Raw genomic sequence first — 22,071 nt, 5'->3', positions numbered from 1 at the left:
CATGGCTGATCTGATCATGGACTCAGCTCCACTTCCCCGCCCGCTCCCCGTAACCCTTTACTCCCTTATTGCTCAACCACTGTCTGTCCCACCTGTGACAGAGACTGTAATTCCTATATTGGACTGTACAGTCACCTGAGAACTCACTTTTAGAGTGGAAGCAAGTCTTCCTCGATTCCGAGGTACTGCCTATGATGATTTCCCTCGAACCCATCAACCAATGTTTGTGAAGGACTCAAAATGAAGCAAAGTATAACATTTCAAGTTTGTGTGTTGCTGGAAAGCAGGGTCAGAGAAAAAGAGGCTCCAGACATTGTGCCAACTCTTTTAATCAATGAAGCAAGGAAAGCTGAACAGACTTCTATTTTTAAATTGCAGAAATCTCAGGGATTCTCTTCTCTGCCTCAGGAGAGCAATCTTGCAGCAAGATTATTGGAACGCAGTATTTTCCTTTAAATTACCAGATTTTTGAATTTCTTGTCGATGGGATTATTAAACAGCGAGGCTCCTAGATTCCTGGGTTGTCACTGGTTAATGCAGTGGAGGGTTGCTGCAGATTTTATGATAGACTGTTAAATCACCAGCTGTGGGGCTTCCATCCACAACTCAATCCAGATCAAGACCAATCCCGTTTGCTTTCTTTTCCGCTACGCAATCTGTTTCTGTCGCATTAACCCCTTCTTCATTCCTTGATGAATCTTGGAGTCCAATTTCCCTGTAATGAACACAAAACAAATGCATTTAGTGAGAGATCAAGCTAGAAATACAGTATGTTTGGCATTTACCACTGAAGTTTCTCGTTATTCCACAAGCAAGACTGCTATGTTTTTCCAATAAACCTTTAACTGGTTACGTTTCTGATATTGAATGTGGGTTACAGGTGGGCATCGAATAAGACAATTATGTCCCATGGCTCATTTAGGATGACATTTATAGGTTTCAAATAAGCCTCGACCATGGGCCCTGTCTGTTTCCCCACAAATGTTAAGCCCAGCAACACCTGGCTTTTACAAAGATGCAAGATGTGGTTATTGGAGTCAAGAACAAGACAAACCTCCTCCACAGGACACCAGGTTACGAGAGAGAAGACCAAAGTCATCCCATGTGTGGTTTCAAACAAGCAGATCCACTAAACCCAAGTTAAATTGGTTGTCAAACAATTCGATCAGCCAATTATAAAGTTATTTAGGACGGCTATTCTTATTTGAGTACAAATAAACCAATGCATTAATGACTATCGTTAAACAAATAGTTTCTGCCCTCTATACAATTGGCTCTGCCGTATCAAAATCTCCGTTCATTACTATTAATTACAAACCACAAAATGAAGAATGCCCATTATGTGTGAATGCACCAAGCTACTGAAAACAGGTGGTGACTCAGAGAGCAAAAACAATTTCTTTGATTAATCAACTATAATAGATTTTAGGTCCAGTGGGGTCAGTTACTGGGCAGGCCCATTCTATAAAACTGAACATGATAGCACATTAAACCAGCTATCACAAACAGTCCTCAAAATGATTTGGTGAGAATACGTTTTTTTCCTTCTGCTTTCCAAAGTTGTTTCGTGGTGATGATTGCAATGCGATAGCAGCTGAAGAGAAGACTTTTCTTTAGAAGAAAAGGAAAGATTCTTCCGTTCCATCCAAATCCACTGCCGAATAATCTGTATTTTGACAAGTCCTTGGAATACAAACCTTGCTTCAACCGTTGTGGCATTGGTCAACCATCACCCCGCTCCCAGGCTTGTGAGGAGCAGAGAGCCGGGATGAGGTTCAGTAACGCTGAGCGTGATGCAACCCAGACATCACCGCAACAGGAACCTTGGAAATAAATGAGGTACTCTGTCCCCCCCATAGGTGGTCCCTCGAACGAGGATGACTTCCAAGAGTTCACAGATGTTTCGATGAAGGACCCGGTGTTCCAGTCCTGAACTCCAATTGAGGGGGTGGAAGATGCCTGTGCGTGGATTTTTTTAATGTGTGGTGACCGTTGCACACCAGCCACCACACGGGCTTGACAGAGCTAGGCCTTTATCCAGTGGCAAGGGTTAACCAAGACAACTGGAGACCTGCTCTGCTGCATAGGGCAAACCTTGTTCATTTGCAGTTGCAAAGGCTTTGGTATAGAAGATTTGTTCGGAGACTAGTACAGTAACGAGAGGAGCTGAGGGGCCATCAGTCTTGTCATCTTAAGAGCAAAGCCTTGGACTGGCTGGGTGCCACAATTTTCCCGAATTTGCTCTTTCCCCAGTGTACATGGTCAGCCCCAAAAACCATGGCCATGAACACAACAAATTACTCTTGCATTCTGTTGTCAGCCTCGGCTCAGAGGGAGCACTCTTCGCCTCGGTCGTGCTCCACCTCACGGACTCGAGCCTCATAATCTCGGCCCAACACTCCCCAGTGCAGCACTGTCGGAGGTGCCGTATTTCAGATGAGATGTTACAAGGGGTCTTGTTCCTTTACTTGTCCCATTTCCACCCCCCTTTCGCCACGCATCGTCATCCCTTTTGTCTTTTAATCTCTCCTGCTTTCCACCCCATCACTGACCCTCTCTTTAGTTTTGTCCTCCCCTCCCCCGCCTCTGCACATCTGTGGAATTCGCTGCCTCAGAGAGCTGTGAAAGCTGGGACATTGAATAAATTTAAGACAGAAATAGACAGTTTCTTAAACGATAAGGTGATAAGGGGTTATGGGGAGCGGGCGGGGAAATGGAGCTAAGTCCATGATCGGATCAGCCATGATCTTATTAAATGGCGGAGCAGGCTCGAGGGGCTGTATGGCCTACTCCTGCTCCTATTTCTTATGTTCTTGTATCTTCCTGCAGTCGACAGCTTTCTTCTTCTTTATCAACCACACAGCCTATTTTAGGTGATTGGTGACTCAAATTCCTATTTCTTATGTTCTTATGCTTACAACCTGTTACTTCTCCAACTTTTTCCAGTTCTAATGAAAGGTTGTCGACCTGAAATGCTAACTGCTTTTCTCTCTTCACAAATGTTGCCTGAGCTACTGAATATCTCCCGCATTATGTGTCACTAAAACAGATATTCTGGATATTACCTCATTGCTGTTTGAGTTCCTGCTGTGCGCAAATTGGCTGCCGCATTTCCTACAACACTAATGCGACTGCTCTTCCAATGTACTTCACTGGTTGTAAAATGCTTTGGGATTTCATGTGGCTGTGAAAGGAAAACTTCTTAATTATCTTGAGATCAGCAAGAAAGATAGAGTTGTGCAGAAATTCCTGTTTATCACAGCATTGGAGTCCTATTCTCTTCAAGGTACATGATCTGCACCCAGCCCAAAGTCATGATATGACCAATTCCCCTTGGATGTGTCCCCTGATGGGGCAGAGTCGTACACTCATTAAGAATGCTGTTCCATACTTGTGCGGCAATCATCGTGACTTCATGCTTTCTGCGACTATGCTTACATCCGCAGCAGAATCCTTGAGCCTGTTTCCCCCCTTCTTGTTAACACAAAGCAAGATTCTTGGCTCGAAGGAGCTTTATCACCGACACTGCTCTGAATCCCAACGTTTACATTCCAGGCACTCCAATTTGCTGGAATTCTTTGAGGATGTAACGAACAGGGTGGATAAAGGGGAACCAGTGGATGTGGTGTATTTGGACTTCCAGAAGGCATTTGACAAGGTGCCACATAAAAGGTGACTGCACAAGATAAAAGATCATGGGGTTGGGGGCAATATATTAGCATGGATTGAGGATTGGCTAACTAACGGAGAACAGAGAGTCGGGATAAATGGTTCATTCTCTGGTTGGTGATCAGTAACTAGTGGGGTGCCGCAGGGATCAGTGCTGGGACCCCAACTATTTACAATCTATATTAACGACTTGAAAGAAGGGACTGAGTGTAACGTAGCCAAGTTTGCTGATGATACAAAGATGGGAGGAAAAGCAATGTGTGAGGAGGACACAAAAAATCTGAAAAAGGACATACACAGGCTAAGTGAGTGGGCAAAAATGTGGCAGATGGAGTATAATGTTGGAAAGTGTGCACTTTGGCAGAAAAAAAAACAAAGAGCAAGTTATTATTTAAATGGAGAAAGTTGCAAATTGCTGCAGTACAGCGGGACCTGGGGGTACTTGTGCATGAAACACAAAAGTATAGTATGCAGGTACAGCAAGTAATCAGGAAGGCCAATGGAATCTTGGCCTTTATTGCAAAGGGGATGGAGTATAAAAGCAGGAAAGTCTTGCTACAGTTATACAGGGTATTGGTGAGGCCACACCTGGAATACTGCGTGCAGTTTGGTTTCCATATTTATGAAAGGATATAGTTGCTTTGGAGGCAGTTCAGAGAAGGTTCACTAGGTTGATTCCGAAGATGAGGAGATTGACTTATGAAGAAAGGTTGAATAGGTTGGGCCTATACTCATTGGAAATCAGAAGAATGAGAGGTGATCTTATCGAAACGTATAAGATTATGAGGGGGCTTGACAAGGTGGATGCTGAGAGGATGTTTCCACTGATGGGGAAGACTAGAACTCGAGGGCACGATCTTAGAATAAGGGGCCGTCCATTTAAAACTGAGAGGGTTGTAAATCTGTGGAATTTGCTGCCTCTGAGACCTGTGGAAGCTGGGACATTGAATAAATAGACAGTTTCTTAAACGATAAGGGGCTAATGGGAAGTGGAGCTGAGTCCATGATCAGATCAGCCATGATCGTATTAAATGGCGGAGCAGGCTCGAGGGGCCGTATGGCCTACTCCTGCTGCTATTTTTTGTGTTATGTTAATAGATCCTCGCCTTGTCTTGGCAGTCGGAGCAAAGGCAACGTGGTTCCCCACTCAGAGGGGGCAGGGGAAAATGTGTGCGTAAGTCAATCTGGCAGCCACGAGCAAAGATACAAATGCAAGTAGCTGGGGGAAGGCAAGGAAGGGAATTAATACTATATTGAATCAAGGCATTCGATCTCAGAGCTAATGAAAACTGACATCAAGTGCCTATCCATAAAAGCAATGCCTCGTGCTGGCTGGCCAATTTGTCCGCTAGCTTTGACCTCCTGTTCCAAATGCAATGCTACACTTTTACCCAGCGAACGACTCGGTATACTAAAGAAAGACATCAGTGCTGAGCACATCGGGCTTCAACCACAACATTTATTCACTTGCATTGGTGCGTGAACTGATTGTCAAATCTGCATATTACTGCAGCCATCTATATCATCCACACACATGGACAAACCACTCTATTCCTGTGTACACAGTGGAGTTCCCAGTGATTAATAGTTTTTGAAAAGGGCTGGGAGGCTACACAACACACGAGCAGCAGGACCATATTTTTTTCTCCATTGAGAGGTGAAATCCAATTACACGTTCAAGATCAAAGAGCAAAACTACATTTCCAGTCTGTGCTGATTTTGGAAAGGTATCTAATTTCTCTATCAATTAGCGGGACATTACATAAAAGTTAGTGACACAAATTGAGAACAAGGTGATTTGGCAGGACTCCAAGAGAGAAGCAGAAAAATGCATTAATTCTTTTTCTGATGGGATAACATCTAAATCGCACATTTAAAAAGGAATTTCATCTCTCAGATGGTCGTGAATCTTTGGAATTCTCTGCCCCAGAGAGCTGTGAAGGCTGGGTCATTGAATGGATTTAAGGTGGAGATAGACAGATTTTTGAACGATAAGGGAGTCGAGGGTTATGGGGAGCGGGCGGAGAAGTGGAGTTGAGGTCAAGATCAGATTAGCCATGATCGTATTGAATTGCGGAGCAGGCTCGAGGGACCAAATGGCCGACTCCTGCTCCTATTTCCTATGTTCTTATGTAATGATCCTCAGAGCATAGCCTTGTTGCACCTTGGTTATGGTATTTCTCTTATTCCATCGCCAACAAAGAGGTCATTAGAACAGCTCCAAGGAGCATTGGATCAACTGTGGTATCTCCAGGAACCAAGATCTTTGGCAAGAGAAGTAGACCATGAACAGTCAGTTCCTGAGTAATCAACAACTTGTTTACCACAGAATTTGAGTCACCAATCACCGAAAATAGGCTGTGGGGTTGATAAAGAAGAAGAAAGCTGTCGACTGCAGGAAGATATAAGAATATAAGAAATAGGAGCAGGAGTAGGCCATACAGCCCCTCGAGCCTGCTCCGCCATTTAATACGATCATGGCTGATCTGATCATGGATTCAGCTCCACTTCCCCACCCGCTCCCCATAACCCCTTATCGTTTAAGAAACTGTATATTTCTGTCTTAAATTTATTCAATGTCCCAGCTTCCACAACTCTCTGAGGCAGCGAATTCCACAGAAGAAATTTCTCCTCATCTCAGTTTTAAATGGGTGGCCCCTTATTCTAAGATTATGCCCTCTAGTTCTAGTCTCCCCCATCAATGGAAACATCCTCTCTGCATCCACCCTGTCAAGCCCCCTCAGAATCTTATTCGATAAGATCACCTCTCATCCTCTCATTCTTCTGACTTCCAATGAGTGGAGGCCCAACCTACTCAACCTTTCCTCATAAGTCAACACCCTCCTCCCCGGAATCAACCTAGTGAACCTTCTCTGAACAGTCTCTAAAGCAAGTATATCCTTTCGGAAATTTGGAAATCTGATCCAGGTGTGGAATACTGGTTAATATTCTGGATATATTGCTGATGGTGTTCTCGGGCTGCAGTGTCCAATGTACTGGTCAGGTGGCAGAACAGTGGCAAATGTAATACAATGCCGATAAGTGTGAGGTAATGCATTTGGGGAGGTCTAACAAGGCAAGGAAATATACATTAAATGGTACAACACTGAAAAGTGTAGAGGAACAAAGTGCAGGTCCACAGATCCCTGAAGGTAGCAGGCCAGGTAGATAATGTGGTTAAGAAGGCATATGGAATACTTGCCTTTATTAGTCGAGGCATGGAATACAAGAGCAAGGAGGTTATGCTTGAACTGTATAAAATACTGGTTAGGCCGTTGTGTGTGCAGTTCTGGTCATATTACAGAAAATATGTAATTGCACTGGAAAGGGTGCTGAAGTGATTTACAAGAATTTTGCCTGCACTAGAGAATTTTGGCTATGAGGAAAGATTGGATAGACTGGGTCTGTTTTCTTTGGAACAGAGGCGGCTGAGGGGAGACTTTATTGAGGTGTATAAAATTATGAGGGGCCTGGATAGAGTGGATAAGGAGGACCTGTTTCCCTTGGCAGAGGGGTCAACAACCAGGGAGCAGAGATTAAAGTAATTGGGGAGGGGAATAGAGGAGATATGAGGGGAAATTTCTTCATCCAGACGGTGGTGGGGGCCTGAAAGGACGGAAGAGGCAGAAACCCTCACCACATTTAAAAAGTACCTGGATGTGCACTTATAAAGTGCCGTAACCTACAGCAGGGCTGCGGACCTAGAGCTGGAAAGTGGGATTAGGCTGAGTGGCGGCCGGCATGGACACGATGGGCCAAAATGGTCTCCTTCCGTGCTGTAAATTTCTATGATTCTATGAATCACAAGCCGTCACTTTATAAGACCGAAAATGAAAAGAGAAGGATTTTGTTGGGAGGGAATAGAATTGAAAGATTCTTCACGGCATTTTTATTGTGAGGGAGGAGGGAGGAGGGGGGAGGGGGGAGAAATATTAGAGTATATTTTTGAAGCGGCTTTTAAGAAATGATGTATGAGGTAATTCTGTAACCTATGTATCTATGATAAAAGGTAGAACCTAGAAGCAAAAACTATTTTACAACTAGCATCAACGTATACGTTAAATAACTGTGGACACCATGAAATGAATTGCATTACAGGAATTCAAATCAGGGCAATCTCGAGTATAAAGTCAGGAACATACAGAAGATACAACCAGTTATAGCCAAGCTCTTCCCGTGTCAGACCACCATTTGCTCATCACCAAATCTATCCAAGTCATTTCACTCTCCCAGGGGAGATTCTGAAATAAAGGTAAGCTACTGAGATGATAAAACATGGCAACATTTCTGACAGACCAATATAGCAAAGCAGCAGTGCATGAATTTAACATTACAACCTACAATTACATGATTACATTCCCCAGGTCCATGAAGTGTAGGAATCATTTGTGTTCTCCACATATTTGATAATGCACATCCATACTAATCATTATAAACTTCAAAACTATTAGTAGTCAGATAGTTACTAGCATTGCTTTTTCTGGGAGCCTATTTCAGATTTTCACCACTCTGTGGGAAAACAAATCTTGCAATACTGAGCCGCAGATAATTTAGTGAGGTTTGGCAAAGCAGTGACCTCGATAAATGGCTTAGATAAAAGTTATAAACCACTCGAGCCTCATCTTTTTCTTGATGTAATTGTAGCTCAATCATCCATCCTAAGAATCCACTATTCTCTATGCATTAACATTCGGCCCATCGATCCTGCTCCGCCATTCAATAAGGTCATGGCTGATCTCCTACTTCAACTCCACCTTCCTGCACTAGCCTCATAGCCTTTGATTTCCTTAAAATCCGAAAATCTATCAATCTGTGTCTTGAATATACTGAACGACTGAGCCTCCTCAGCCATGAGGGATGGAGAATGCCAAGGTCCCACAAATAGAGCTGCGTCTATTTGTACGAACTGAATTGCAGCCTTTTCTCTGATTGGCTCTTCATTATCACATGACCAATTGCTGATTGGTCCCTTTGGAGGATAAACCACACCCTGATGTTTCTCTGGAATGTGTGAATGAACCTCCCAACCGAGCTTTGCACATTGTAACATGATCCATTTAGACTTCGAAAGTCAGAAAGAACACATCCCTCCCCCAGCCAAAGTACCTTATCCCAGCGCAAGTGCATCCCTCCCCCAGCCGCAGTACCTTATCCCAGCGCAAGTGCATCCCTCCCCCAGCCGCAGTACCTTATCCCAGCGCAAGTGCATTAGCGCAGGGTGATCCTTGATGTGTGCAAGGTGACCTCTGGCGTTTGTGATTTGACAAAGAATTGGAAAGATTGGATACGAAAAATTTTTAAAAAAGTGCATCTCTCCCCCAGCCAAAGTGCCTTACCCCAGCGCAAGTAGATGACTTTACACACCCACCCTGCCCCCCCTCTCCCGCCCCCCCACCAGAGATGGGGCATTGTGTACATATTGTTAACAGGTTTATTGGGTATAAAGTGAATAGTGACAGTGTCGTGACTTCTGGATTTCATCCACTCTAACGATATCGCTTGAAGAGGGTGTAAGAACGTGATCAGTCTTCCGAGTTCCCTCTCTCCTCTCCGATTCCGCACCCACCTATATCTCTCTCTCCCTCCCCCACACTCCCCCAGTCTTTCTCTCTCTTTCTTTCTCCCACCCCCAGTCTCTCTCTCTCTCCCCCCTCCCAGTCTCTCTTCTTCCCCCCCTTTCTCCCCCCTCCCCCCTCTCTCTCTCCCCTCCCCCATCTCTCTCTCTCCCCCCCTCTCTCTCCCCTCCCCTCCCCTCTCTCTTCCCCCCCTCCCTTCCCCCCTCCCTCTCCCCCCCCTCCACCCCTCTCTCTCCCCCCCTCCCTCCCCTCCAGCCCTCTCCCCCCCCTCCCTCCCTCCCCCCCTCCCCCCCTCTCTTTCCCCCTCTCTCTCTCCTCCCCCTCCCCCCTCTCTCCTCCCCCTCCCCCCCTCTTTCTCTCTTCTTCCCCCGTCTCGCTCTCTCCTCTCACCACCCTCTCGCACTCCTTCCCCCGTCTCGCGCTCTCCTCTCACCTCCCCTCCCCCTCTCCTTCCCCGTCTCACTCCCTCTCGCTCTCCTTCCCCCGTCTCGCTCCCTCTCGCTCTCCTTCCCCCATCTCGCTCCCTCTCGCTCTCCTTCCCCCATCTCGCTCCCTCTCGCTCTCCTTCCCCCGTCTCGCTCCCTCTCGCTCTCCTTCCCCGCCTCGCTCTCCTTCCCCCGTCTCGCTCTCTCGCTCTCCTTCCCCCGTCTCGCTCTCTCGCTCTCCTTCCCCCGTCTCGCTCTCTCGCTCTCCTTCCCCGTCTCGCTCTCTCGCTCTCCTTCCCCCGTCTCGCTCTCTCGCTCTCCTTCCCCCGTCTCGCTCCCTCTCGCTCTCCTTCCCCGCCTCGCTCTTCTTCCCCCGTCTCGCTCTCTCGCTCTCCTTCCCCGTCTCGCTCCCTCTCGCTCTCCTTCCCCCGTCTCGCTCCCTCTCGCTCTCCTTCCCCCGTCTCGCTCTCTCGCTCTCCTTCCCCCGTCTCGCTCTCTCGCTCTCCTTCCCCCGTCTCGCTCTCTTTCCCCCGTCGCTCTCTCTCTCTCTTTCGCCCGTCGCTCTCTCTCTCTTTCCCCTGTCGCTCTCTCTCTCTCTCTCTCTCCCCCGTCGCTCTCTCTCTCTCTCTTTCTCTCTCTCCCCCGTCGCTCTCTCTCTCTCTTTCTCTCTCTCCCCCGTCGCTCTCTCTCTCTCTTTCTCTCTCTCCCCCGTCGCGCTCTCTCTCTCTCTCTCTCTCTTTCCCCCGTCGCTCTCTCTCTCTCTCTTTCCCCCGTCGCTCTCTCTCTCTCTCTTTCCCCCGTCGCTCTCTCTCTCTCTCTTTCCCCCGTCGCTCTCTCTCTCTCTCTTTCCCCCGTCGCTCTCTCTCTCTCTTTCCCCCGTCGCTCTCTCTCTCTCTTTCCCCCGTCGCTCTCTCTCTCTTTCCCCCGTCGCTCTCTCACCCTCTCTTTCTTTCCCCCGTTGCTCTCTCACCCTCTCTTTCTTTCCCCCGTCGCTCTCTCACCCTCTCTTTCCCCCGTCGCTCTCTCTCTCTCTCTCTCTTTCCCCCGTCGCTCTCTCTCTCTCACCTTCCCCCGTCGCTCTCTCTCTCTCCCCTTCCCCCGTCTCTCTCTCTCTCTTTCCCCCGTCGCTCTCTCTCTCTCACCTTCCCCCGTCGCTCTCTCTCTCTCCCCTTCCCCCGTCTCTCTCTCTCCCCTTCCCCCGTCTCTCTCTCTCTCCTTCCCCCGTCGCTCTCTCTCTCTCTTTCCCCCGTCGCTCTCTCTCTCTCTTTCCCCCGTCGCTCTCTCTCTCTTTCCCCCGTCGCTCTCTCACCCTCTCTTTCTTTCCCCCGTTGCTCTCTCACCCTCTCTTTCTTTCCCCCGTCGCTCTCTCACCCTCTCTTTCCCCCGTCGCTCTCTCTCTCTCTCTCTCTTTCCCCCGTCGCTCTCTCTCTCTCACCTTCCCCCGTCGCTCTCTCTCTCTCCCCTTCCCCCGTCTCTCTCTCTCTCCTTCCCCCGTCGCTCTCTCTCTCTCACCTTCCCCCGTCGCTCTCTCTCTCTCCCCTTCCCCCGTCTCTCTCTCTCTCCTTCCCCCGTCGCTCTCTCTCTATCACCTTCCCCCGTCGCTCTCTCTCTCTCTCCTTCCCCCGTCTCTCTCTCTCTCTCACCTTCCCCCGTCGCTCTCTCTCTCTCTCTCTCTCCCCTTCCCCCGTCTCTCTCTCTCTCCTTCCCCCGTCTCTCTCTCTCTCTCCTTCCCTCGTCTCTCGCTCTCCTTCCTCCCAGTCGCTCTCGTTCTCGCCCCCCCCCCCGTGTCTCACTCTCTTCCCCCCCCCCCCCCGTGTCTCACTCTTTCCCGCCCCCCCCCCCCAGTGTCTCACTCTTTCCCGCCCCCCCCCCCCCCAGTGTCTCACTCTTTCCCCCCCCACCAGTGTCTCACTCTCCCCCAAGTCTCTCTCTCAAATCCTCCCCCCCCCCACCCCTTTAGAATCTGGGGTGGGGGGCGGAGTTGGAGAATATTTGTCCGAACTCAAAAAACAGCACCTCCGACTGACTGGTCAGCCTGAATTATGTGCTGAAGTCTCTGGAGCAGGACTTTAACCCACAACCCACTGACTCAGAGGCTGCCCACTCAGCCACAGCTGACTCCTTCAGCTTCACTATCTTGTACAAATAAAAACAGAGTTTAAATTGGCTCCTGGACAGGTTTATGATGCTTTGGGAGCAGAAAAGAAGGAAGTCCAATTGGCCAATGACATACACCACAGGCCAGAGCTATCCCACTGCAGCAGGCTCACGCGGCAAGTAGCCCACGTGGAAAATATGCAAACCAAAAGTGATTTGAAAGATAGAGCCTTGTTTACACAGAATGTAATCCATTTTTTTCGAGCTAAATTGCTATTTTTTTTCCAGAATTAAAAATTTTCACAGGCATTTTTATTCCCAAAATCGGTGCCGCCATCCCTCACAACCTGCAAACATGAAAATCAGGGCAGAGGCCCCAATGATACGTGGCTAACACAGGGAGCACCATTTCCTTTCGCATAGTTTACGTGCTTCTAATAAGTTTAAGGCACTATCATGAGTTCCACACATATAAATCAGGACGATTGAGCCTGGAACTCGCTTCACTGCCACACCACAGCCCCAGTCCCCTTTCAGTCGGGGTAGCAATGCTGAGGATCAATTCAGGCAGCAGCGCCTATACACGGCCTGGTCACAAAGCCAGGACAATAAATCCTTAAAATAAAGAGGATCCTGTCCCTGGCATCGAGCTGACTGTGCCAACCTCAAAGAAAACAGCACTTTACAGTGAAATCGATGAGGTAATTGACTTTAAATGGCACAGCACCAAACTGCAGGATCACTGAATTGACTGAAGATTGCTAAAGATTATAAACAAATTCTGTCACTCTAACGTGGCTCATTTGATTTATTCTAATGCTCCAACTAATACTGCTGCATTACCGCTTACAAGGAAGTGTGCAATTTTTTTTCTCCTTCTATATTCATAAGTCTGTGTGAGGGAAGTCTGCGGTTTAAACTTGTGTCGAACTCTTCCATGACTCACCAACAAACTACACGAGACCAGACCCGGCTAACACTTATGTTTTCACGTTCTAAATTGCGTCCCAAGTCTACATCGTTTCAGCTGCTTGTATGCAAATCTGTGCGCACGATCATTTTCAACTGCACCCACTATGGCACCACATGGTTCTGCTTTTCAACAAGTTCAAGTATTTTAATAAACCAATCGCTGCCAATTTACTCGCAGGCAAAAATTTCCGGTGTCCTCGCCTGCAAATGGGCTGGTGCAATTCAAATTTAAAAATCGATAATCGGGAAAGGCGTTTATGTCCGTTAAAGAATTGCGATCGGCGACGCAAACAGCACACCACGTCAAGGTACAGCGGCAGCCGGTCGGGAGGGCGACGACTGTGAAGTGGGCGACTGGATTAGACGTCATCATAATCCAGGTTGCTGATTGGCCAGGTACATCATCATAGGCAGTCCCTCAAGTCGAGGATATAAGAACAAAAGAAATAGGAGCAGGAGTAGGCCATACGGCCCCTCGAGCCTGCTCTGCCCTTCAATAAGATCATGGCTGATCTGATCATGGGCTCAGGTCCACTTTCCCGCCCGCTCCCCATATCCCCATAACCCCTTATCGTCTATTTCTGTCTTAAATCTATTCAATGTCCCAGCTTCCACAGCTCTCTGAGGCAGTGAATTCCACAGATTAACAACCCTCAGAGAAGAAATTTCTCCTCATCTCTGTTTTAAATGGATGGCCCCTTATTCTAAGATCATGCTCTCTAGTTCTAGTCTCCCCCATCAGAAACATCCTCTCTGCATCCACCTTGTCGAGCCCCCTCATAATCCTAGACATTTCAATAAGATCACCTCTCATTCTTCTGAATTCCAATGAGTAGAGGCCCAACCTACTCAACCTTTCTTCATAAGACAACCCCTTCATCTCAGGAATCAACTTAATGAACCTTCTCTGAATTGCCTCCAATGCAAGTATATCCCTCCTGAAATAAGGAGCTCAAAACTGTATACAGTACTCCAGGTGTGGCCTCACCAACGCTCTGTACATTTGTAGCAGGACTTCCATCCCCCTTGCAATAAAGGGCAGGATAAGGGTTCGGCCATTTAGGACTGAGATGAGGAGAAACTTCTTTGCTCAGATGGTTTGTACATCTTTGGAATTCCCTGGCCTGTGGATGTTCAGTCATTGAGTATATTCAAGATTGAGGTCGATAGATTTTTGGGCACTAAGGGAACCAAGGGATATGGGGATAGGATGGGAAAGTGTTGATGTAGAAGATCAGCCATGATCTCACTGACTGAGGGACCACGTGGCCTACTCCTGCTCCTACTTCTTGTGATAAATCAAAATTCAAAACAAAACATTTAAAAACAAGAGCATTTTGATCCTATAAACTTCCTCTCTGAGAAATTTGGGGAAACAAACTCATAATAAAAATCCCGAGGCTTGAATATTTAAGGGCGAGCGCTGTGCAGCGACGCTGCTCAAAGGGGACAGGTGAGGCTCAAGTGCTGCTCCACTCAGATTTCCACCTGCAGCGTCACTTAGGGGAGCAGAGGCGGAGAGCACTCGCTGGGGGAGGGGCAGTGGCCGCCACTCACCGGGAGAACGACCCTCGAACACCACTCGCCGGGGGGGTGGGAGACGACACCCCGCGAACACTACTCACCGGGAGGGCGGGGGAACAACCCTCGAACACCACTCGCCGGGGGGGTGGGAGACGACACCCCGCGAACACCACTCACCGGGAGGGCGGGGGAACAACCCTCGAACACCACTCGCCGGGGGAGGGGCAGTGGCCGCCACTCACCGGGAGGGCGGGGGAACGACCCTCGAACACCACTCGCCGGGGGGGTGGGAGACGACACCCCGCGAACACCACTCACCGGGAGGGTGGGGGAACGACCCTCGAACACCACTCGCCGGAGGGGGTGGGAGACGACACCCCGCGAACACCATTCACCGGGGAAGGGCAGCGCCCGCCACTCACCGGGGGAAGGGCAGCGCCCGCCACTCACCGGGGGAGGGGACCTGTGCCTGGCACACGCCAGAGGGGCCGCGACAACCACTTGGCGGAGGGGCAACACCCGGCACACTACAGGAGAAACTAATGGCGGCCGGGTCAGAGTTGGTTGGGAAGTTGCCCCCGTCACTACAACGAGTAGACCTGGTGGGACAGAGCGAGCGAATAACGATACAAACATAAATGGGGTAAATGTTCTCACGCATTCCCCTCCCCCCCCCACCCCGCCCCACCCCCCACCCTCGCCAATTAAAAAAAGTTCCCAAATAGATTACAACAAGAATTGTGACACTATTGAGTCTCACATCTTCCGTTGTTGGTCCGAGCTGCATTGGACACATTATGTCAGCAAACACCTCCAAGTTTATTTCTTGCTTATCCTTCAGCAAGGTTACAACTTCCTTCCTTTATTTTGTAGTACTCTTGCCTTTGTTTGACCTACACCACGTACCGCCTGCAACTGAGAGAGAAGTTCTCCATCTCTCTGAACCCGTTGCCTTGGAGAGAGCAGGAGAGGTCCATGGGCGACTTCACAGCAGATCTCCCCGCCCTGCTTTCCTTCACGATTGCCGAGCATGGTGCCGGGTCACCACTCCCCCACGTCTGTGATCAGCAAATGGCGAGGTGCGTGAGGAAGTGGGGGGAATGGTTAGCAGCAACCCATAGCCCACAAAAAGCACGGCACTACACATTCACTACACGCTACACCACTTCAGCGTCCTCCACATGTACAGACTTGTACTCAAGTGCATCACCAAAGTCACAACAGCTTAAGTGGAGCAAAGCACCATCGTGATAAAATGTGCTATTTTAACAAGAAACGAGATGTGTTGAGTGAAAGGATCCATTTGCGGTCAGTTAGAATGCTGGGCAGTCACGCATCGCTAAGTCTGATCTGTTGTCAAAGTCGAAGGAATGATGACATTATGTGAATGAAATTGCCAGACTCATTCTTGGAATGTCCTTTGTTTTATGTTCACAAGTGCAGCGAGTTCACTAAAAAGCCACGGTTACTCAGAGAAAGTTAGGCTGTATCAAACCAGCACCACTTACCTCCACGTCAGCAGAAAGCCTGAAGTGAGTCTGGGAGACGTGGGTTGCAAGAAAACAGAAGGGGAGTGAGGTGTTGGAAATAAACCCTCGACTCCTGCCACACGCAGAAAAATGCAGCAGGATCAGCTCAAACAGTCAACGGAATGCCAGGAGAAGCTGTTGTAACACATGCATCTGTAAGCATGCTCACAGGTTTGTAGAGCTGTTGCATTGCGAGTGGCTTAGCCAGTCACGTGATGTTCACAAGACTCAATAAAACCCCAGCCAGTTGGGACTAGGTCATCCACGATGAGGCATGCAGTTGTGAGCCGAGTGGATGAACTGGTAATGTGTCGTGCGATTGTTAAATCTTTGTTAATAAACCAACTAGCTCTTAATAGCAATGTGTTGCTATGAATTCTTAAGCAAAGTACCCACAAAGCAAATACATTAGCTGTGAAAAAAAAAATCAACTATCGCTTCAGCACATCTAGCAGCTGCCTCTAAACCAGCCACTCTGTGGAGTGGTCTGGGATGCCACGAAGGTCATGACGTTTTGTGTGCCTCCCTAACCTAATCCCTTGCTGGTGAATGGAAAGTTCCTGCTACCTGCAGGCCACTTTTACTGTTTAGCAACAACACATTTCCTCGCTATGGAGAACCACAAAATCCCTCCTGTGACAAACCCGTGTCAGGTTACCAGTTTGAATATTTGGCCACACCTGCAGTGGAGCTTCGACAAGCGGCACTCGAGGCTGGTAGGATTCAGATTCAGGGCCCACGATACGCGACTCACGGAGATCCTGATCTCAGCCACAGCACTGTGGGGAAACACCAAGCATGTCGCTCACCCGCTCGCCCAAACACAGGAACATTGGAATAAGAGTGGGCCATTCAACCTCAATTGAATCATGGCTGATATGCATCTTAACTCCATCTACCCTCCTTGGTTCCATATCTCCGAATACCCTTACCTAACAAAATCTCAGTTGAATTGACTTAGCCTCAACAGTTTTTTGGGGGAGCGAGTTCCAGATTTCCACGACTGTTTGTGAAGAAGTGCTTCCTGACATCACCCCTGAACATTTCCCCTTGTTCTGGTCTCTCCCACCAGAGGAAATAATGTCCCTCTGTCTACCCTATCAGTGGCTCAGTTTGTAGCACCCTCGCCTGAGTCAGAAGGTCGTGGGTTCAAGTCACACTGCAGGAACCTGAACACAACAATCGAGACTGACACTCCAGTGCAGTGCCGAGGGAGCGCTGCACTGTCGGAGGTGCCGTCTTTCAGATGAGACATAAAACCGAGGCTCCGTCTGTTCTCTCTGGTGGACATAAAAGATCACATAGCATTATTTCAAAGAAAAGCAGGGGAGTTATCCCCTGTGTCCTGGCCAATATTTATCCCTCAACCAACATCAGTAAAACAGATTATCTGGTCATTATCACATTGCTGTTTGTGGGAGCTTGCTGTACGTGAATTGGCATTTCCTACAGTACAACAGTGACTACACTCCAAAAGTACTTAATTGCCTGTGAAGCGCTTTGAGACGTCCGGTGGTAGCGAGAGGCGCTATATAAATGCAAGTCTTTCTTTAATCATCTTAAACACCTCAATTAGATCACCCCTTAATCTTCAATATTCAAGGGAATACAAGTCTAGTCTATGCAGCTTGTCCTCACAATTTAATCCTTTTAGCCCTGGTATGGTTCTGCTGAATCTGTGCTGCACCGCGCTCCCCTCTCCACACCTCGATATCTCCTGCCAGAACTGAACGCAGCTCTCCAGAAGGAGGTCTAACCAGAGCTTTATACACCTGTAGGAGCATGCCCAGCCCTTTGTGTTCCAGGTAACAGGGGTGGAAAAAAAAAACCCTTAAAAGTGAAGGGACTTTGATATTTCTTTTCATTTAAATGCAACCTTCTCCCTCCAAAATAATAATGGCGTTGGAACAAGCAAGCAAAAATATCGGCTTGTCACGGCAGCATGGGACCATTGCCCTCGGTCTCAAATGCCCAAATAGGGCATGACGCCATTGGTGTCGGTGGCACTGCTCCTGATCTGCAGTGCAGCAATTGTACTCGGGAGGATGTGGGCCGTGCAGGGTCGGCAGGGGGCTGCTCGTGATTGCAGGCAGCGTTCCTGTTTGGGGGAAAAAGTCAAGCGGAGAAAAATACAGTTCCAAAGCTGGCTTTCCGTGCGACGCACTCTCCCAGGCAGCTTGCGTAAACATCAATTATCACGTCGTCGAAAAAGGAGACACCTGGCAGTCACTGGGCGCTGAATGACCGAGCACAGCAGCTGGTCGGGAATATCGAGCTCACAAAGCACCCGCGAGCAGCGCTCTAATTACATGCGAGTCTCGTCGCCAAGAGCGTGCAGAAATCAAGCGCAGGCAGCGGAAGGAGCGTGCGGCAAACCAGTCCCACCCTCCCGTTCCTTCAACGACTATCTGTCCCACCTGTGACAGGGACTGTCATTCCCGTATTGGACTGTTCAGTCACCAAAGGACCCACGTTAAGAGTGGAAGCAAGTCTTCCTCGATTCCGAGGCACTGCCTATGATGCTGATGAATTACATGCTACCTGACCCCCTCGCTCTCTCTCTCTCGGAGACATAGTTGCCGATTACTGACCCTCCGTGCAGGCTCACCCCATTATGGGCGGGCTTTCACTCGCGAAGGCTGGATGTCAACTGCACAAGTGAAGTGCGTGTGTGTCGCATTTGCTTGGCCGCAACCGATCTCTCACAGCTCACTTCACCGCATTGGCGGCCGAGGCGATTTCGCATTAGCACACCGTTAGTAATTGTGCTGTTAGCATTGCTGCTTTCAAGCAGCTCCAAAGCCAATCGCTAAGAAACCTTTTCCCCCCTTCCCCAACCCTCAGCGTCCTTCACAGAATAAAACCCGCACACGGAAACCAAGATATATGCAAATCCCCTGACACTGTGCAAGTAAATCTGCCTGGAGATGTGATTTGTTTTTGGATTCCATCAGCATTCAAACAACCACTCTGGCTCCGTGCCAGTCTGGGTCTATGTGCCTTGGCGTTGCCATGCCAACCAAGACATATGATTCGCCCGTATTTACATCAGATAAAAGGCTGGCATAATTAAAAGGACAAATGCAAATCTTCCAGCAACCGAGCCAGTCTTTCCTGTCAATTTTTTTTATTTTGGTTGTTCTCGAAAGCAGCAGCCTTCAGATAATGCAGCAATGTGCTAATCTGCGCAAATAGAATCAGCTCGGTGTCACTGCACTAATTTAAAATACACCGTGCACTGCCTTTCCAATCCAGCTGGTGCCCCAAGGTCATGTCCATCTGTGGCTGAGAGGGTGGAAAGCCCAGCCTGCTCTCCATGGACAGGCAGGGGGCATTTGCATATGCAAAACCACAATACAAAGTAAGCAAATTTCTACCAAGGTTGCCCTTCACAAAAACCCTTTCATACAACCACCGCTTCTACGCTGGCTGCAACGTCACACGTGCTACAAATGGCTCCCGACATTCAGGCCAGGTACAAGATGAAAGTTGCTTGTCCCCCTCGACGGCCGGGTCCTTCCTGCCACCGCTGGAACAGCCAAGTTGGCGTTGTGGCAGACTGCGCCAGCCTGGCATGCTGGGAACCTGCGGCTCGAACGCAGCAGTACAGCAAAATATTTTGTGTACCAAGACGTAGCTTGGTTGGCGGTGAGGAGGGCCTTACCCGTCAGAGCGTTCATGCACAGCCGACGTCTCAGCAGCACGGCACGGTGCTCCCGGGCCGGCTGCGGGGCGGACGAGGCCGTCACCCATCTCCTTCAGGATTGCACCTTCGCAAGGCAGGTTTGGAAAGAGATGCAGTGGTTGCTGTCGAGGTTCATCCCGAGCAGCTCGGTAACACAGGACTCTGTGCTCTACAGGCTGTTCCCAGGGACACACACCGAGACAGACATCACCTGCTGCTGGAGGGCCATCAACTCGGTCAAAGACGCTCTTTGGTCTTGCCGAAATTTGCTGGTCTTCCAGAGCAAGGAGATGTCCACGTCTGCGTGTTGCAGACTGGCGCAATCCAAGATCCAGGATTACGTGCTGAGGGACGCACTTAAAATTGGTGCAGTCGCCGCAAAGGCACGGTGGGGAAGGGCCACAGTTTAAAGCCCTTCTGTCACGGAAAACCCGGGGGCAGGAATCAGTATAAAACCCCCCTCGGGCTGTATTTGTAATTTACTTTTTGTGTACGTGGAGCACCATGATCTGTAAACACCTATGTAGTGCCATGTACAATGCAAGGTCTGTTTCGTGATGCATGTTGGAAAGGAAAAATGTAAATGTACCGTCACCCATTCCGTGTACTGTATAGTGACACATGAAATGTAATTTTGTTGAATGTACTACAATGTATCCCGTATTGTACCGAATTGTACTTGAACTGAAAAAGCAAGGAAATGTATCGAACGGAACTGCCGTCAGCACCCAAATGTAGTGTATGGGATTGCTGGCCGCAGCTAAACGTACTGAACTACTTTTGAATGTACTGTACAAATTTCTATATGAATAAAGTATATTTTGAAAATAAAAAAAAATTAAAGGAAAGGGAGTGCTGAGTGCTTTGAAGTGTTGCTGCTCAATGGCACTCTCTGTTGATTGGGCATTCATATGCTAATTGACTAATTGCAGAAACTCGTCTTTCCAGTTTGGCTGCGTCTGGTCTTTTGGCTCGGGCCAAGCACCAATTGTAGAGAAGAAGACATCTGCCTGTCGACCGACCAATGGGCGGACCAGGAGGTCCGCCGAGGTGCCGGACTGGCACTACAAAAGATTGAAGGCTCCGGCCAAAACACAAGCCGAAAGAAGGAATCTGCAAACCGGATGGCGGCCAACTGAGCGGCGAACCAGGGCGTCCGAAACACCATCCGAGTGGCTGCAAAGAAAGTGGAAGGACAGACGATGATGCACCGGGACATCTTCGTGAAGAAAATTCTGCTTGAAACCTGTGGCGTGAAAATCGCGGATGTCTTCGCCTTGCAGGACATCCCGAAGAGAGGTTACTTTGATGTAACCTTCAGAAATGTCACCCAATGTCTGAAATTCCTGAAGGGATTGAAGGAGGCGAGTGAACCACTGCGGTCAATGCTGACTTGGGAACCACTGTTCACCCTCCCGTCGCAGAGGAAGTGCACTATCACAGTGAACATGTACAACCCCCACATCACAGTCATTGATGTGCTGACATTCCTCGCCAGGTATGTCGATGGGGCAGGAAACAGCATCGACCTGAAAGACTTCCACGGGATTTGGACCAGCAAGATCCAGGTCACCATGAAAGTGGACGCCAGCGGAACCATCCTGCACCCCCCCACCAGCTCCGCCATCGGAGGAAGTCGGGACTACACGGTGTACGCCGGACAAGTCAATGTGTGCCGAACCTGCGGGAAAGCAGGCCACGTGGCGGCAAGCTGCAAAGTAATCATTTGCCGCAACTGCAAGAAGGAAGGACACCAGACAAAGGACTGTAACGAGAGCAAGTGCTGCAACCTTTGTGGTCAGGCTGGACATCTGTACAGGCCTGCCCCAAGCGGAAATTCAGCTACGCGCAGGCGGCAAAGAACATGGTGACATGTGGGGAGAAAGCTGAGGAGTGCAACGCTCCAGGGGAGACCTACACCTCCCTCCCCTCCAAGACACCGTGCGAACAAACCACCGCTCTAGTCGACACTGACCAAGAGGAGGAAGGGAAGTCTGTCACGGCAAGCCGCCAGACACTAGCACCCAGCAGTGAAACTGCCCCCGAGACACCGAGTCCATGGAAGAGGAGGGAGCAGAAGCAGAAGAGGAACAGGGATGGCAGCGTGTCACCAGGAAGAAGACGACCACCCGCAAGTCAAAGGAAAAGGGGCCTCCTGCAGAAACGAGAGGCAAAAGACAGCTACTGTCCACGATGGACAGCAGTGGCTGCAGCTCATCCGATGCCGAAGAGCGAGGCAAAAGCCCCCACTACCACCAGCAGCAGAAGAGGCAAAACGCCAATGCGACCAGCGCAGTCCAGCTCCGGGGCCCCGGGAGCAGTGATGTCACCGATGCACCCCCGCTCTGGATTTTCGGGAGCAACGAAGCCACCCATGCACCCCCGTACCGGATCTTCGGAGCGACAAAGTGACAGATGCACCCCAGCTCCAGAACGCTGTGAGCGACGACACCACAGGGGACGCACACAAGGAACAACCAACACCAGGCGAGGGAAGCCCAGTTGACATGGAGGACCCCCAGTCCACACTGCTGGTGTCCCCTGGTTGAAACATCCCCAAGGCAGAGGACAACCCATATCTCAGCCAAGGTGCA

The 22,071-nt window shown here is 49.3% G+C and overlaps 1 protein-coding gene across 3 annotated transcripts in view; it reads right to left on the bottom strand.

Moving 5' to 3' along the window:
- Positions 1–311: 311 nt before the first annotated feature.
- Positions 312–22,071, bottom strand: part of LOC139233736 (activating signal cointegrator 1-like) — a 98,277-nt gene continuing 76,517 nt past the window's right edge. For all 3 annotated transcript variants that reach the window (XR_011588206.1, XR_011588207.1, XM_070864198.1), the window contains one exon: positions 312–715. Coding sequence is in view for 1 of the 3 variants with exons in the window: in XM_070864198.1 (XP_070720299.1) it covers positions 648–715 (68 nt within the window). In the remaining 2 variants the exon portion in view is untranslated. The remainder of the gene's footprint in view (positions 716–22,071) is intronic.

This window comes from Pristiophorus japonicus, chromosome 21, assembly GCF_044704955.1.
Source record: "Pristiophorus japonicus isolate sPriJap1 chromosome 21, sPriJap1.hap1, whole genome shotgun sequence".
NCBI lineage: Eukaryota > Metazoa > Chordata > Chondrichthyes > Pristiophoridae > Pristiophorus > Pristiophorus japonicus.
This window is presented reverse-complemented; position numbering and strand designations above follow the sequence as displayed.